Raw genomic sequence first — 14,557 nt, 5'->3', positions numbered from 1 at the left:
TCCTTAATCCTCTGCCTCAACGCTGGGAATGGTATTAACGGAGATAGGTGCTTGATGGCTGGCACAGACACGATGGGCCGAAGGGCCTCTTTCTGCGCTGTAAGACTCTATGACTCTATGATTCTGTCTTTCTAGACCCGTTTTCTCGAATAGCTTCCTTCCAGAAGCATCTAAGCTATTTGTCTCACCCAATTGCTTTGGTACTGCATGCCACGTTCTCACCTCTTTCTAAGTAATTTCCCCTTATTCTTCCATTGCATTCATTAGCGACTATCTTTAACCACGGATTCTAAGTGGAAACATTCACTCCCCTGTCCAATCTATGCAAAATATTACACTCTATAAGCAAATTGTACGATAAATTGATCACAGTAAGGCTCCCTCTAGTCGTCCTGTGGTAAGGGCTGTCCTAAAATGGCTCCCAATATCTTTCTTCTTTCCATAAGGCTTTAGCTTCAAATTCAAATTTCTGTTTGCTCTGGGTATTTCATTGCAAAGGCTCAAACCCAGGAAACGGCACAGTCACGCTGAGGTTAACCAACTGTCAAATAGGGAATTTGAATTATATAAAGACATGCAATTAAAAGTCTAAAGGTGGCCATGAAACCATTGTCGATTGTCATAAAAACCCAGCTGGTTCCCGAAGGAAATCTGTCAGCCTCACCTGGTCGGGCCTCCATGTGAGTCCAGACCCCCAGCAATGCCCTCAGGAATGGGCAAGAAATGCTGACCCAGCCAGCGATGCCCACATCCCATGGACCAATAAATAAGTAAAAAATTAAATAGAAGGATGTTTTGGCACACCGAGGAATTAGGTGGCACAGTGGTTGGCACTGCTACCCCTCAGTCCCAGGGTCCCTGGTTCAATTCCAGCCTCGGGTGGCTGTCTGAGTGGAGTTTGCACATCCTCCCCATGTCTGAGTGGGTTTCCTCCGGGTGCTCCGGTTTCCTCCCACAGTCCAGAGATGTGCAGTTTAGGTGGAGTGGCCATGATAAGTTGGCCCTGAGTGTTCAAAGGTTTAGGTGGGGTTGCTGGGTTACGGGGATAGGGTGGAGGCTTAAGTAGGGTGCTATTTCCAAGGGCTGGGGCAGACCCGATGGGCCGAATGGCCTCCTTCTGCACTGTAAATTCTATGATGATTCCATGAGGAAAGGACATGAGGAAATGTAGATAACGGTGGTCTTACTTAGAGGTGAAGTGGTCATAGAGAAGGATTTAATTTTTACGGAGTGCAGCATCTATTGGCTGTGCAGGAAAAGCTTCATCCATGTTGCTTCCTCACCTCCCACCGAGGGGCAATAGGGCAAAGTTGCTGGAGGCCTGGTACCTTTGCCTTTCCTCCAAGCTGCTCCAAATACGGAGTGCATGGGAAGGAGAGAAAAAATACGTAGCGTTCAAAATGACGGAAAATGATGAGAAACAGGATCATTCGGAGGAGGCCATGCAGTCCCCGAGACCTTTTCCGCCATTCACTTCAATCGTAGCTGATCTACATCTTCATTCCATCTGCCTTTCATACTCTCGCCAAACTAAAATCCCTTTCTATCTGCAGCTGTGTTTCCGAACATGATACTGTCATTTCACAAGCAGAATTGCGTGGATATGCCATCACTGCTGTTACACTCTAAGAAAGGGGGGTGGGAAGGAAAGGAAACAAAAGGGGGTGGATTGAGAGAACTGCCACAGTGATGTGGGGGTGGGGGGGGGGGTCACCCAAATATACTGTGAAGGCAAAGTGTGCCCGCTGGTCACCAAGGCTTTCCTGTCATAAATCCTCCAGAGATAGTCTGTTTGTCAGCGAAGTGCATCTGACAAGAACAATAACAGTTTCTCAGCTATACGTGGAGGTGTTATTTCTGTTATTTGCCCCATAATGAATCGCTTATTCACTAGGAAGGAACCACACAAGCTTTATTGTGTCCAAACCAAACACACAGCTTCAGGAAGGAGAAGGCCTGATTAGTCCTTTCAGTGTACGCCAAGCTTAAAATCTTCAAGCTTCCCCAAAGGTTGTAATTGAACCTTTGTTTGAGGTGCAAAAGAATGCTTTTCAAAAGGATGTGTTTGGTTCTTTATCGCGTGTTACCATCATGAATGCTGACTGCCAGGATCCTAGTTCACCTCCGATTAGTCCCGGCACTGATGTCTTCTTGGGGGATTTTCTGCCTCTTCTCGTGGCCCGGAGAATGAGGTCCCACATGAATAAAGTAGGGTTCCTCCAAATTTACCTGTGGTAAATTGTTAGCATGGTTGTTTACCCATTTCAGCTCCATGAGCTAATGGTCAGAGCACAAGGTGGTGAGGGAAAACCTTTCAACAACTTACTCGCTTAAGGTGGAATTTCAGCTCCAAGCGAGCAGTTACCTTGCAGTTTTACTCGGGCAGGAGATGGCCGAGCAAGTGAAATGCCTCTTGTTTAACCAGGCAAGCGCCCTCTCTGTCCATCTCTAGTTAAGCCGACCCAATGGAGAAAATCAGCCTCTGAGAGATGCAGCGACTGGTTTAGCGCACTGGGCTAAATAGCTGGCTTGAAAATGTAGAACAAGGCAGCAGCGCGGGTTCAATTCCCGTACCGGCCTCCCCGAACAGGGGCCAGAATGTGGCGACTAGGGGCCCTTCGCAGAAACTTCATTTAAAGCCTACTTGTGACAATAAGCGATTATTATTATTATGTTGCGCACTCACTGGTTTTATACATAAATTGTAGGGGTGCGTCAGTGCGCGCTTTGGTCTGACAAAGGGGCAACTCTCTCCCCACTGCTCCCTCCCTGCCGCATACGTGCTTGTGTGGTGGGGCATGGATCTGGATCCTGGCGCGTGTTACAACAAACAGGCCTCAAACAACATAGGGTAATTCGAGGGAACATTGCAGCTCTCTGCCCACCACACACATGGATCGACAATCCTCCAGGATTTTTAGATCGGGATACTCAGGAAGGAACTCAGGGAAACTCCTTGAACATTCTCAATTCTGAATGTCCTTCAGAGAAGGAAATCTGTCGCCCTTATTTTTTTTTTGTAATATTTATTGTCACAAATAGGCTTACATTAACACTGCACTAAAGTTACTGTGAAAAGCCCCTAGTCGCCACATTCCGGCACCTGTTCGGGCACACGGAGGGAGAATTCAGAATGTCCAAATTACTTAACAGCACGTCTTTCGGGACTTGTGGGAGGAAACCGGAGCACCCGGAGGAAACCCCCGCAGACACGGGGAGAACGTGTAGACTTCACACAGACAGTGACCCAAGCCGGGAATCGAACCTGTAGCCCTGGCACTGTGAAGCAACAATTCTAACCACTGTGCTACCTGGTCTGGGCTACATGTGACTCCGGGCCCCGCAGCAGTGCCCTCAGAGATGGGCAATTCTCAATGGTGAAGAACAGACATTTGACTGGGCAGGGTGCTGGGAAGCAGTGGGTCAAAAAGGAAGATTTGTGTTTACATAGCGCTTTGCATGACCGCCAGAGGCCTCAAAGCGCTTTAAAGCCAAGAAGTGTAGTGTAGTCACGTTGTAATGTCGGAAATGAGGCGGCTAATTTGCATTCAGCGAACCCTCATAAAACAGCAATGTGGCAAATAGCAGATAACCTGTTTTCCTGATGTTGATTAAGAGATAAATATTGACCAAGATACCGGGGACATCTCTTCTGCACAGCTTCAGAGTAATGCCATGTTGGTCTGAGTTTAAAGCCTGATCTGAACGACGGCACCTCTGACAGTGCAGCACTCCCTCTGTTGCCTTGATTTATGAGTTTAAAACCCGGAGTGGGACTTGAAACCAGAACCTTGAGATTCAGAGACAAGAGTTCGACCAACTGAGGCGAGGTCATGAGGGGTACATCCAACCAGAGTTGGGATGTCTATTCCACACACACAACAAATCCAATCAGCCACAAATGTTTATTGAACGGTGGCAAGAATTATTTTAGGTGCAGTTTTTCAGTCTGTGGTTGATGTTCATTATCATATTGAAATGCACTCCAGTTCCAGAGGTGAAGTGATAAAGTTGTGAGGGTGGGGATTGCTTTGAATAGCAGAAGTCTGGGACGTGAATTAATGGGCTCACCGTGCCCGACTTGCTGTTTGGACAAGGCCACTAATCTCGTGAGAGGCCTATCGCGAGATTTCCAATGCTTGAAACGCCTGCCGAGATTTAACGGAGTGTCGCTAGGCATCGCAATCTAGGTCCTGTCCTCACTGGCCATGATCCAGATCAGCATATTTAAATTAGCGTTGGGCGCATTTGCCTCAATGAGCCATTAGGCTCATTTAAATATTTGTTTGTGGGATTTGCCCGGGACCGAATGGTCATGCTTGGGAGATTTCCCCATTGCACCATTACTGGGTTCCACAAGCTTCGACCAGGTGTAATAGCACCTGGGAGGGAAGGTGACTCCCAGGTGTTTGGCGACAGGGCACGATGGCACCCTGGCACGCCCTCTGGCACCCAGGCACCTTGGCACTGCCAGCCTGGTAACGTGGCTTCCATCCTGGCAGTGCCAGTGTGCCCATGTGACACTGCCAGGATGCCCACGTGACACTTTCAGGGTGGCCATGTGACACTGCCAGGGTGGCAGCGTCAGTGAGCCCATGTGACACTGCCAGGATGCCCATGTGACACTGTCAGGGTGGCCATGTGACACTGCCAGGGTGCCCACGTGACACGGTCAGGGTGCCCATGTGACACTGTCAGGGTGCCAGGGTGGCAGTGCCATAGTGCCCATGTGCCAGGTTATTGAGCCCGGGGGGGATTACCTTACCAGGTGGAGGGGAGTGTTTCATGGGGCCTCCCAGAGGTTGGGGGACGGGGGGGGGGATACTGAAAGAGGGGGAGGGGGAAGGATCGGGGCAACCAGACAAAATGGCGCCACAACCTGCGAGGAACCTTCCTGCTGGGCACGCCGGCCGTGTGGCCTTGGCGGAGAGCAACTCCCTGAAGCCAAAAATCTCGGCAAAATGCCGTCAAATAGTGGTGTTTCTTGGCACTGCAGCCGCTGAGAAACACCCCGCTAAACGTGCCTAAAACCAAACATTTTTCCGGTTAAATCGCGCCCCTGGAGAAACCCCCCCTCAAACCAGGATGTGAACTTACAGCAATCAGAATGGAAGCCACATCCAGGTCTATATAGTCCAGTGACACTCTATACAGCCTTTCACATGCTGAGTGATGTTGCTGACTTGGAAAGGTTCAGAGATGGGTTTGCAGAGCTGGGCCTATTGGCTTGAGAGCAGCATAGACTTCGAGGTGACCTGATTGAAATCTATAAAATACCAAAAGGGTTGGACTGCAGATCTATTAATAGATTATTTCAGTTTAACAAGATTGGAGATGACCAAACGTCATGAATGTCCAATGGCTTCTCCTCTATGCCACCATCATCCCAAAGCAGTGGGTGCTGACTCCCTTCATGCCTTCTCAAGGGAGCTGGACTGGTTCTTGGCAAGGGCCGAGAGGGCATCATAGAGTGCACGAGGGTTCAGACACACATGGCGAGTGTGATGTGCTAGATTGGTTTCCAGTCATTGAAGGGTTGAAAATATAATTCTTGAAGCAACGTGAATCCCTCCATTTAAGGCTAAGTGTTTCAGCGAGAGGCAGATTACCAGAAAGCATCTGAAGGTGTATCAGACAAACAAATCTTCTGATGTTTCGTCTATTAAGCAGATGCATTATCTGGTTGCTGGAGCTCTCCACATACTTGCTGGAGAAATGTCATTGGCTGTCCAGATGTGGGATAAAAGTAGGCATTTTCTGGTGCTTTTTTAAAGAGACTTGATCGGTGCAGCAATGTGAAATGATATTTGATACTGTGAGCCATTAGAGAGCAGCAAGTTCCAACACCCATCCCATTAAGTGCTGTAAAATGCTCTTATTATTCTATGGTGGCTTCGCTTGTCCCCTTAAATGCTGCAATAGGGGTTGAGTCACATTGTCACGCTTTGGTGGAATATTCTTATTTATAATCCTTATTTGCAGGGCTGAGGGAAAAAGCAAGGGGATGGAGTCGCATCAATGTCAATGAGCTGACACAGGCAATGATGGGCCAAATGGCCTCTTTCTGTGCAAGAGAGTTGTGAAGGGGAGGATAGGGCTGGCATTGAACAATAAAAACTTGCGCAATGGGATTCCTCCCTCTGAAAGGGAGAGAGGAAAGAAGAAAAAACTGAGCAGGCGAATCAGCCCAAACTGCCCCGGCTCACAGTGGGGGGAAGTGGCTGGGTGTATGTCAGGTCACTCACTCCTGACAGCCAATAAGACAGGATCATTGTGTGTACCAGGTGGGTAAATGTGCATTCTGAGCATTCTGATACTGAGACCTGGGGAACAAATTCCTTCTTTGTGCAGGATGATATGACCCCCTTTGCAACCAACACTTCCATCACCCACTTAATGCATCTGCAAACAGCTGGCTGGCTTCAATGTGGCATTTATCACCAGGGTTGGCTTGGAACGGTCAGACGGCGTAAACGTGGACTGCAGAAGTTACCTGCCCATCATCCTCCATGAGAATGTCTCACTCTGGAATAATCTCCTTTCCATTGCAGAGGCAGAAAAGCGGGGTGTTCCCTGAACCGCCCAGATAGCCCTGGGGTTAGGACAAGAGTGCGTTTGTTTGCTGAGCAGTGGAGAAGGTAGAACTTGCATGGGAAATGTTAACATCCTCTGCATGTTCCCAAGTGCTTCCCCAGCCAATGAGTGACTTTCGAAGTTCTATCCATGTTGGTGCGTAGGCAAATGCAACAACCAATGTTCGCGCAGCAAAGTCCCACCCAGAGCAGTGGGTAAATGGTCAATTAATCTTCTTTGAGAGTGTTGATTGAGGGAGAGGTGTTAGCCAGGACATTGTCTGAACTCCCTTCTCTTCAAATACAATCATTGGGATCTCTGATTAGATGGAGCTTACTGAATTTAAACATTATGAAGAACTAAAGTTAATATTGGATATTAATCGTGAATAAGCAGCCATGAGTAAATTTTGTCTCCAGCCAATTCTTTCTTCCCATTCCCTCTGTTTCATTTCTCACTCCCCTCCATCTCAGTAAAGTTCAGCTCATCCAAAACTCTGTTGCCCCATATCCTAATTGGCATCAAGTCCCGTTCATCTATAAACCTTGTGCTCATTGACCACCATTGGCCCTGGTCTGAAAATGCCTCCATTTTAAAATCCTCAATTAAAAATTCCTCCATGGCTTTAACCCTCCCCATCTCTGTAGCCTCTCCCGGGCCTCCGAGTTATCAACACTCCTTCAATTGTAGTTACTTCTTCATCCCCAATTCCCCTTGCTCCATTTGGCAACCGTGCCTTCGGCTACCTAGGCCCTGAACCCTGCCATTCTCTTCTTAAACCTCTCGGCCTTTCTCTTTTCCTTTAGGTCACTCCTGAAAACCAACGTCTTTAACCGAGGGCGGGATTTTCCGATTCCAACACCAGCGGGTATTGCTGCGGGCCGGATGGGGAATTTGGGAGAGCTGGCTGGTGTCGGGGAGGAAAACTCTTGCCCCATGGTTTTAGATCGCCGGCCTTAATATCTCCTGATGTAGCCGAGGTGTCAAATTTGGATTATTGAGGGGGAATTCTGATGTAGAGGCAAGCAGTCATAATCCCAAAAGTGGTACCATAACACTTCTTAAAACCCACCTCTTTGGCTAAGCTTTCGGGAGCCTAATATCTCCTTTGTGTTCTGGTGTCAATTATCGGTGACAAATGCTCCTGGGAAATTACTTGCTAAGTTTCAGTAAGCCAAGTTGTTGTCGGGGTTTCGAGGCCGTGATCAGGACCAGGAAAGTTCCTTTCCCTAACCCACTGCTGCTAACGCCAATTTCACGTACATTAGCGCCGATAGCGGCTAATCCAGCTGCTCGCAGTCAAACATGAGACTTCTCTCATCTCTATCTCAGCTACCCAGGTGCTAACATTTGCTGAGCTATTGGGAGGCCCTTCTTGGGCCATTTTCAATTTGGGGACTCACGCCATTTCAAAGAAAAAAAACCCGAAGCTTTCAAAGTGGGCAAACGTTAACCCATCAACATCTTGAAATATCACAGGCCATTCCTGAGGAGGTCAGCGAGGCAACGTGTTTCAGTGTGAGGAACAAAACAAGTTTGAGATTGACGTACAGGATCTGGTTTACAGGACAGATGTCTTAGTGAAGAATGTAAGAAGTCTTACAACACCAGGTTAAAGTCCAACAGGTTTGTTTCAAACACGAGCTTTCGGAGCACGGCTCCTTCTTCAGGTGAATGAAGAAGGAGCCGTGCTCCGAAAGCTCGTGTTTGAAACAAACCTGTTGGACTTTAACCTGGTGTTGTAAGACTTCTTACTGTGCTCACCCCAGTCCAACGCCGGCATCTCCACATCATTAGTGAAGAATGACAGTTTTCCTACAATTAGAATTGGCAATAATAGAAAGGTCGAACGAGCTGAGATACCTGACTAGTAAATGTTGGATTTGATTCGTCTTTGAACGCTTCCATTATTACTTCATAAACAGCAACAGAAGAACAAACCAAACATTAAGCATAAAGAGCAACATAAAAGCTGCCATCTAATGGCAACATTAGCTTTAAGCTGGGTGTTTCTTAGGGATTCAGCGGTTTCAGGCACAAACTTTTCCCCTCCTTTGCTCCCAAATCTCAGCAGCCAGTTGCCCGTTTTTTTGCGGGAACCCATAATAAACACCCGCCTTTCTACTGGCTGCCCAGTACCATCGCCCAGCAACAGAATTAAACCAATAGATAAATAGGGAAAGGGAGGGGTGGAAGGTTATGTCACAAACACCCCTACCACTACCAGAATGCGGGTTACAACAAAAAAAATGACCAAACCAGGCCTGCTAAAGGTTAGGCTACTTGGCATACAATTGCATCCATTTTGTCGGAGGATGAATAATATGTAGGGGCACGATTTTGCCCACCATGCAGCAGTCACATGGCACTGGGCCTTCTTTCTTTCCATCTTACCCTCATCCCTTCAAATCGTGACAAGGCTCTTAATGGTCTCAAAGCTCTGAGCGTCCGAAGGGATTTTATGGCAGCTAGTTCAGCGTATCCCATGGCATTAGCCGTTAGGCTGACTACAGAGACCTACACAGAAACACAAAAAGACGAGAAGCCATTCTATTATCAAACATCCTACCAGCCCGATAGGACACTGGGTGGGCCTGACCAGCTGTTGTGCACCTGCTTGGATGGTCACGTTCCGCCTGTAAAGAAAACTAGATCTGTTCCTGCTGAGGAGAAAAGCATGAATTTTATGTTTTCAATCTCGGTCGGCTGTTTGGCTGCCTGCAGGAAGAAAGCATTGTCTGAATTAAAGATACCAGTAGAGTCTGAACCAAAGGCCGATACATGTCGTTCCAACCGTGTGAGAGCTCTAACCCTTTGAGAATGTGGAAATTCTTCTGATAGCCTAGATCTGGGGACTGTTTCCACCAGCAAAAGGGTGAGGAGACAAGCTTCATAGATTTAAGATAAATAGCAATAAAAATGAGAGGGGAGCTGAGGATTTATTTTTTTGAACATGTTACGATGTGGAATACATTGCCTGGAAGCCAATTCAATAGTAACTTTGATATATATTTGAAACGGGATACATTTCCGAGGCTCTGGGGAAAGAGGGACTATGTTGGATTAGTTGGATGGCTCTGGAAGTGAGCTGCCACAAACGCTACTACCAGAAAATTGCCTCCTTCGAATTGCCTCCTTCGAAGATTTTATGAAAAGCTGAGGAGCCATACATTCCGGGAGGCGCAGTAAAAATGCTGACTAAACCGAGGTCGGATTTCCAAATAGTGGGTCGTGACCCTCAGGTAACTGGGGTCGTGAGATCTGAGGTAGGAATGGCGTCTGTGGAGCGGAAACCCGGATTTGACAATCCAGCGACCAGCTGCGAGGCCTCTTTAGATAGGCCCGATTTTTTTTTTGCTGCTCCTGCGAAATCTAACCTGACCCCTGACACCAACAGAGCCTGGAAAATGGTCGGTGCCTTTGTTGTTCTTTGTGTCTATAGCCCAGCTGCTTGAACCCCCATCCTGCTCAACAACTCTCTCCCGCCCCCACTCCAACCCCACCACCACCCCTTGATGTGGTATCTGTGTTGGTCTAGCATCGACTGCAACTGGATGCAGTAAAACGAGAAACAGGCTTCCGACACTGTTTTATTGAACCTGTTGATTGCTGTACGTAATCTGCTGTGGGCTGACACTCTATTAACCTAACTGATAACCTCCTACTGTCTTCACCAGACTAGCTCTCTATCACATGGTGATGATGTTCATTGGCCTGTGCACTGCGACTATCTCCCTAGCCGTGTCCTGTGAGAGAGGGAGAGCCTTAATGGCCATTGGGCTGTCCTGTGGTGGTATCCTGTCTGATGATTGGTTGTTATGTGTCGTGTGTGTTCATTGGTTATCCGGTGTGTCAATCACTGCCTGTCTGCATCTCATGATATACATGAGTGGATATTATGACACCTCTTTCACTGTGTCACAGCATAAAAATGTTTGCGCGGCACCGTTTGAGGTTTTATCTCTTGCTGTGAATGGTTCCTCTCTGCTCCACCCCACTCTTTTTTGTTCCATAAGATGTGGGAGTCGCTGGCTGAGTCAGCATTTTTACTGCACCTCCCTAACTGCCCTTGAGAAGCACTGATCCAATGGATGGAAATAGTTCCATGGACAAGCACCATGGAATGATGGGTAGTTACTCAATCCTTGGACTGGATTTTGAGGGGCTGAGGTCTCCATGAACCCCACCCCCCCCCCCCTCACCCGAGTGAAAACTTCACCAATAATGACCTTCCCACAGCAGTTTAATAATGGGAGCTGGGTCAATTTCTTTAAGGTGCAGCCTCCTCATCCATCTCGGGAGGAAGTCCCACCTTAGACTGCTGCCGGCCAATTGGATGGCCAGCAACTCTGTATCCCCCAGAAATGCCAGCCCGGAGTGGTGGCGACTATTGAGGCTACAGCCGGTCCCACCATGTAGAGGAGTTCAGGTGAGACCAGGGTCGGGGGTCTCCGGGAGAAAGGGTGAGGAGTAGGGATTGGGTGGGGAGAGGGAGTGGGCAGATCTCAGATCTAAGAGGCCAGGGGGTGTAGGTTGAAGGACGGAGGTGGCCGTGGGAGTGTGGGGGGTGTGCGAGGGCCTCAGATGGGCCAAGGGGCACCTCTCTCCCCCCCTCCCTCTCCAACAAACGTCTTACAATCTGCTCTCTGGGAGTGTAAAATCCAGCCCCTCGTGACTGAATTGGTTCAAAAGGATGCTGATACAAGTAAAATGTCTTTTCTCAAGTCATTCATTGAAATCTGGGACAGGAGGATTTATATTGAAAAGTCCTTCAGGCCAACCAAGATCGAAACCAAACTGTGCCATCATAAAACAAGCTGCAAATCTATCGAACGGATATAAAAACGCTCCTCTCCAGTCTCGAGAGCAAGCTGTAAATTGCATTTAATAGATGTGCCTATATCGTGTTATAGAGTTGTGTCTGATCTAATGCAGGCTTTTCAAAGGTCCTTTACAATTACAGTACAACATGTATCAGACTGAAGTTAGGACTCCATCTGGTTTTAAGCAGGCTTGAAGCAACATTTCTGAGAGGAAACATCCCCTCAAAAACCGTAGAGATAGAAGGAAGACCACGTTAGTGCAGACAAGAATGTTTCTGTGCCTCCCCTGCCAAGTGTTAGTATTTGTGCAGGCATTGCTGTTAATATGGTCGCGTAGCTTACCCGCATGCCTTCAAATCTGGACAAGGCTCGAAGTGGCCTCAGTGCCCGCAGGGTCCTGAGAGATTTCATGGCAACAAACTGCTCGTAACCAAGAGTCTTTGTCAAAAGGCAAAGAACAGAAATCTGTGCAGATTGAACGGAATGGAATTGAATGGTTATCCGGGTTATTGTTGTTTCAAACTGTTAGGAAAACGTGGAGTTACAACAAAGGTCACATTGCAGCATTCAACAATTATCAGAGGCGCTGGATTAACTGCTAAAGTAGAAACAAACTGTGCCTTTTCGAAGAAGCCCTTTTTAGAAAAATGTATTGGGTCACCTGTTAGTGTCAGGCCGTCATCTGGGCTGTAGGTCGCGCACTAATTTTGTACTTTAAGAGACACTTTAACAGATAGCTGCAAACATTGATAAGACAATACACTGCCATATCATATTTATTCTCAGGCCACTCTTTCTCCCCTTTGGCAAATCTGTTGCCCCCCCCCCCCCCCCAGTACCAGGCAGAGCTTGAATTCAGCCTCTCTCCCACCACATCTTCCCCCTGAGGTAAAGGAAGCGTAAGCTGTGTTTGTGGGGGGGAGGGATGTGCGCTCAATTCTCCCAGCATTCAAAAGTCACGAGTGAGTGGGCTCCTCAAGAATTGAACTGAAAAGGGCAGCATGGTGGCGCAGTGGGTTAGCGCTGCTGCCTCACGGCGCCGAGGTCCCAGGTTCGATCCTGGCTCTGGATCACTGTCCGTGTGGAGTTTTCACATTCTCCCCGTGTCTGCCTGGGTTTCACCCCCACAACCCAAAGATATGCAGGATAGGTGGATTGGCCGCGCTAAATTGCCCCTTTCATTGGAAAATACTCTAAATTTATATTTAAAAAAAAGAAAAGAATTGAACTGAAGACCTCAGTGTTTGGGATAAATTCTGAATCATCCTTACCCGGGTCCGCAATGTGGGACCATTCCTCGGAGCGGCCACTTGATCAAGCCGTCGTGGTTCTGACAAAAAGTTGGTAAGCGACACCGGCCAATCTGTGGTGACAGCCACCTAACTGAGTACAGGATCCAATGATGACAATAGGCCCTTAACAAAGTAAGGAAACCGTGCAAATGTTGGCCAGGACACTGGGGAGAATTCTCCTCATTTTCAAGGTGCTGTGGAGTGTTTTTTATGTCTATCCAGCTGGGAGAGAGACGCCTTATTCAAGACGGAGCACCTCCAACTGTACAGCACCCTCTTAGCCTAGACTCTGTGGTCAAATCCTCTGAGTGGGACTCACAATCACAGATCTTCGACTCAGTCTTTATTGACTATTTCGAACCAATTTCACCCCCACGTTACTGTGGAACTGAGCTTTTGGTCGAATGGTTTTCCCTTTTCGTGTCCAGCTCAATGTCCAGTCCAAAAGATGTGCCGGTTCGGTGGATTGGCCATGCTAAATTATCCCTTAGTGTCCAAGGGTTAGGTGGGGTCATGGGGATAGGGCGGGGGAGTGGGTCTAGGTTAGGGTGCTCTTTCAGAGGGTCAGTGCACACTCGATGGTCCAAACGGCCTCCTTCTACACTATAGGGATTCCATGAATTATGGTAAGGTCATGCCAAGGACAAGAGGCTTGTCTCCCTCTCAGTGTTCATAGCAGGAGAAAGGCCAAGGTGATGACTAGGCCTCATAATAAATCAAGCACTTTGGATTTGTTGAAGAAAACAATAATTTTAAGCAAAACCCACTTTAAGTAAATTAGAAGTGTTTTCCTCTGCTGCTTTTCAACGGGGTGGTTCGTTTGGGTCAGATTCCTAAATTTGGCTGACGGGATAAACTGATATATCCTCATGGTGAATTACCCAGGTACTGGGTTAGGCTGCTAGATGGAGCAGTAGACTGCGGTTTGCAAAGGCTGTCCACCCTCCTCAGTTGCTTCGAGCTGAACAACAGGTCTTCTGGGAGTGTCGGCTCTCCATTGTTGTCACAGTTAGTCACAGGTTTGTTGGATTCTGTAACTAAGCAACGGCAGTCGTCTGGGATTCAGAGATAATAACCTGAGCAGTGTGGTTTAAGAAAGCTTTGCTAAGGGTGGCGGGGGCCAGGGGAAACTCACTTGAAACAGCGTGGGCTAAGATCGGAAATGGCAAAACAGGGAGACGCGGCTCGTGCACTGAAACACGCTGGGTACCAGGGAAGGGCTGGGACCAAAATTTATTTACCAAAGCACTCAGGTCAGAGTTCAAATCGTGCCAAATCACTCGCTCAAAAAAGGTTAAAGGTCAAAACTGAGGCATAACCCATGCAGGCATGTCAAAACCTTGCCTGGGTCTCTGTAAGAAAGTACATGCATTAGTAGCAATGTTAGATGTGTTAAATATTGGTGTTCACCTTCATGAAGTGTGCAGTCGAGGCACAGTAGTGATTTGGAAACAGTCTTCATCAAATGTTCTGAATCAATTTAACCTACAGTTTACTTTCAATCAATAACACATTGTCACAACAGCAGTTGGGATACCATTTCCACGGAGCATTTGGCTAAATGGATGTCATGGCTAATGTCCCATTCATTCTGGCTATTGGAAACCACATCAGCCTTTCCCAGACTGTGAGCAAAGACACCACAGGGCAGAATGGAATGTAACAGGCCCGGAATCAGACCGACAATCTAGGTGTGGGCATGGAATATCTTCCCAAGTGCGTTAAACCTCCCACTACTGATGGATATCATATGGAACGTCAGGAGTAAAACACCTCCTTGCATTTAAAAAAAAAATAGAAAACCTTTCTTGAGATTGGGACATCACTGGAGAGTCTACCGTATATCGCTCGTTCCCGAGTTGACCATGA

The 14,557-nt window shown here is 47.7% G+C and overlaps 1 protein-coding gene across 2 annotated transcripts in view; it reads right to left on the bottom strand.

Annotated features, from left to right (window-relative positions):
* The window catches only part of scn5lab (sodium channel, voltage gated, type V-like, alpha b), a 707,937-nt gene that overhangs the window by 56,048 nt on the left and 637,332 nt on the right, over positions 1-14,557 (bottom strand). Inside the window, exon 21 of one of the 2 annotated variants that reach the window (XM_038798482.1) lies at positions 8,968-9,090. In XM_038798482.1, the coding sequence (XP_038654410.1) occupies positions 8,968-9,090 (123 nt within the window). Of the gene's footprint in view, positions 1-8,967; positions 9,091-11,738; positions 11,862-14,557 lie in introns of both variants that reach the window. The other variant, XM_038798481.1, reaches the window with a different exon arrangement.

This window comes from Scyliorhinus canicula, chromosome 5 (genome assembly GCF_902713615.1).
Source record: "Scyliorhinus canicula chromosome 5, sScyCan1.1, whole genome shotgun sequence".
Classification (NCBI taxonomy): Eukaryota; Metazoa; Chordata; class Chondrichthyes; order Carcharhiniformes; family Scyliorhinidae; genus Scyliorhinus; species Scyliorhinus canicula.
This window is presented reverse-complemented; position numbering and strand designations above follow the sequence as displayed.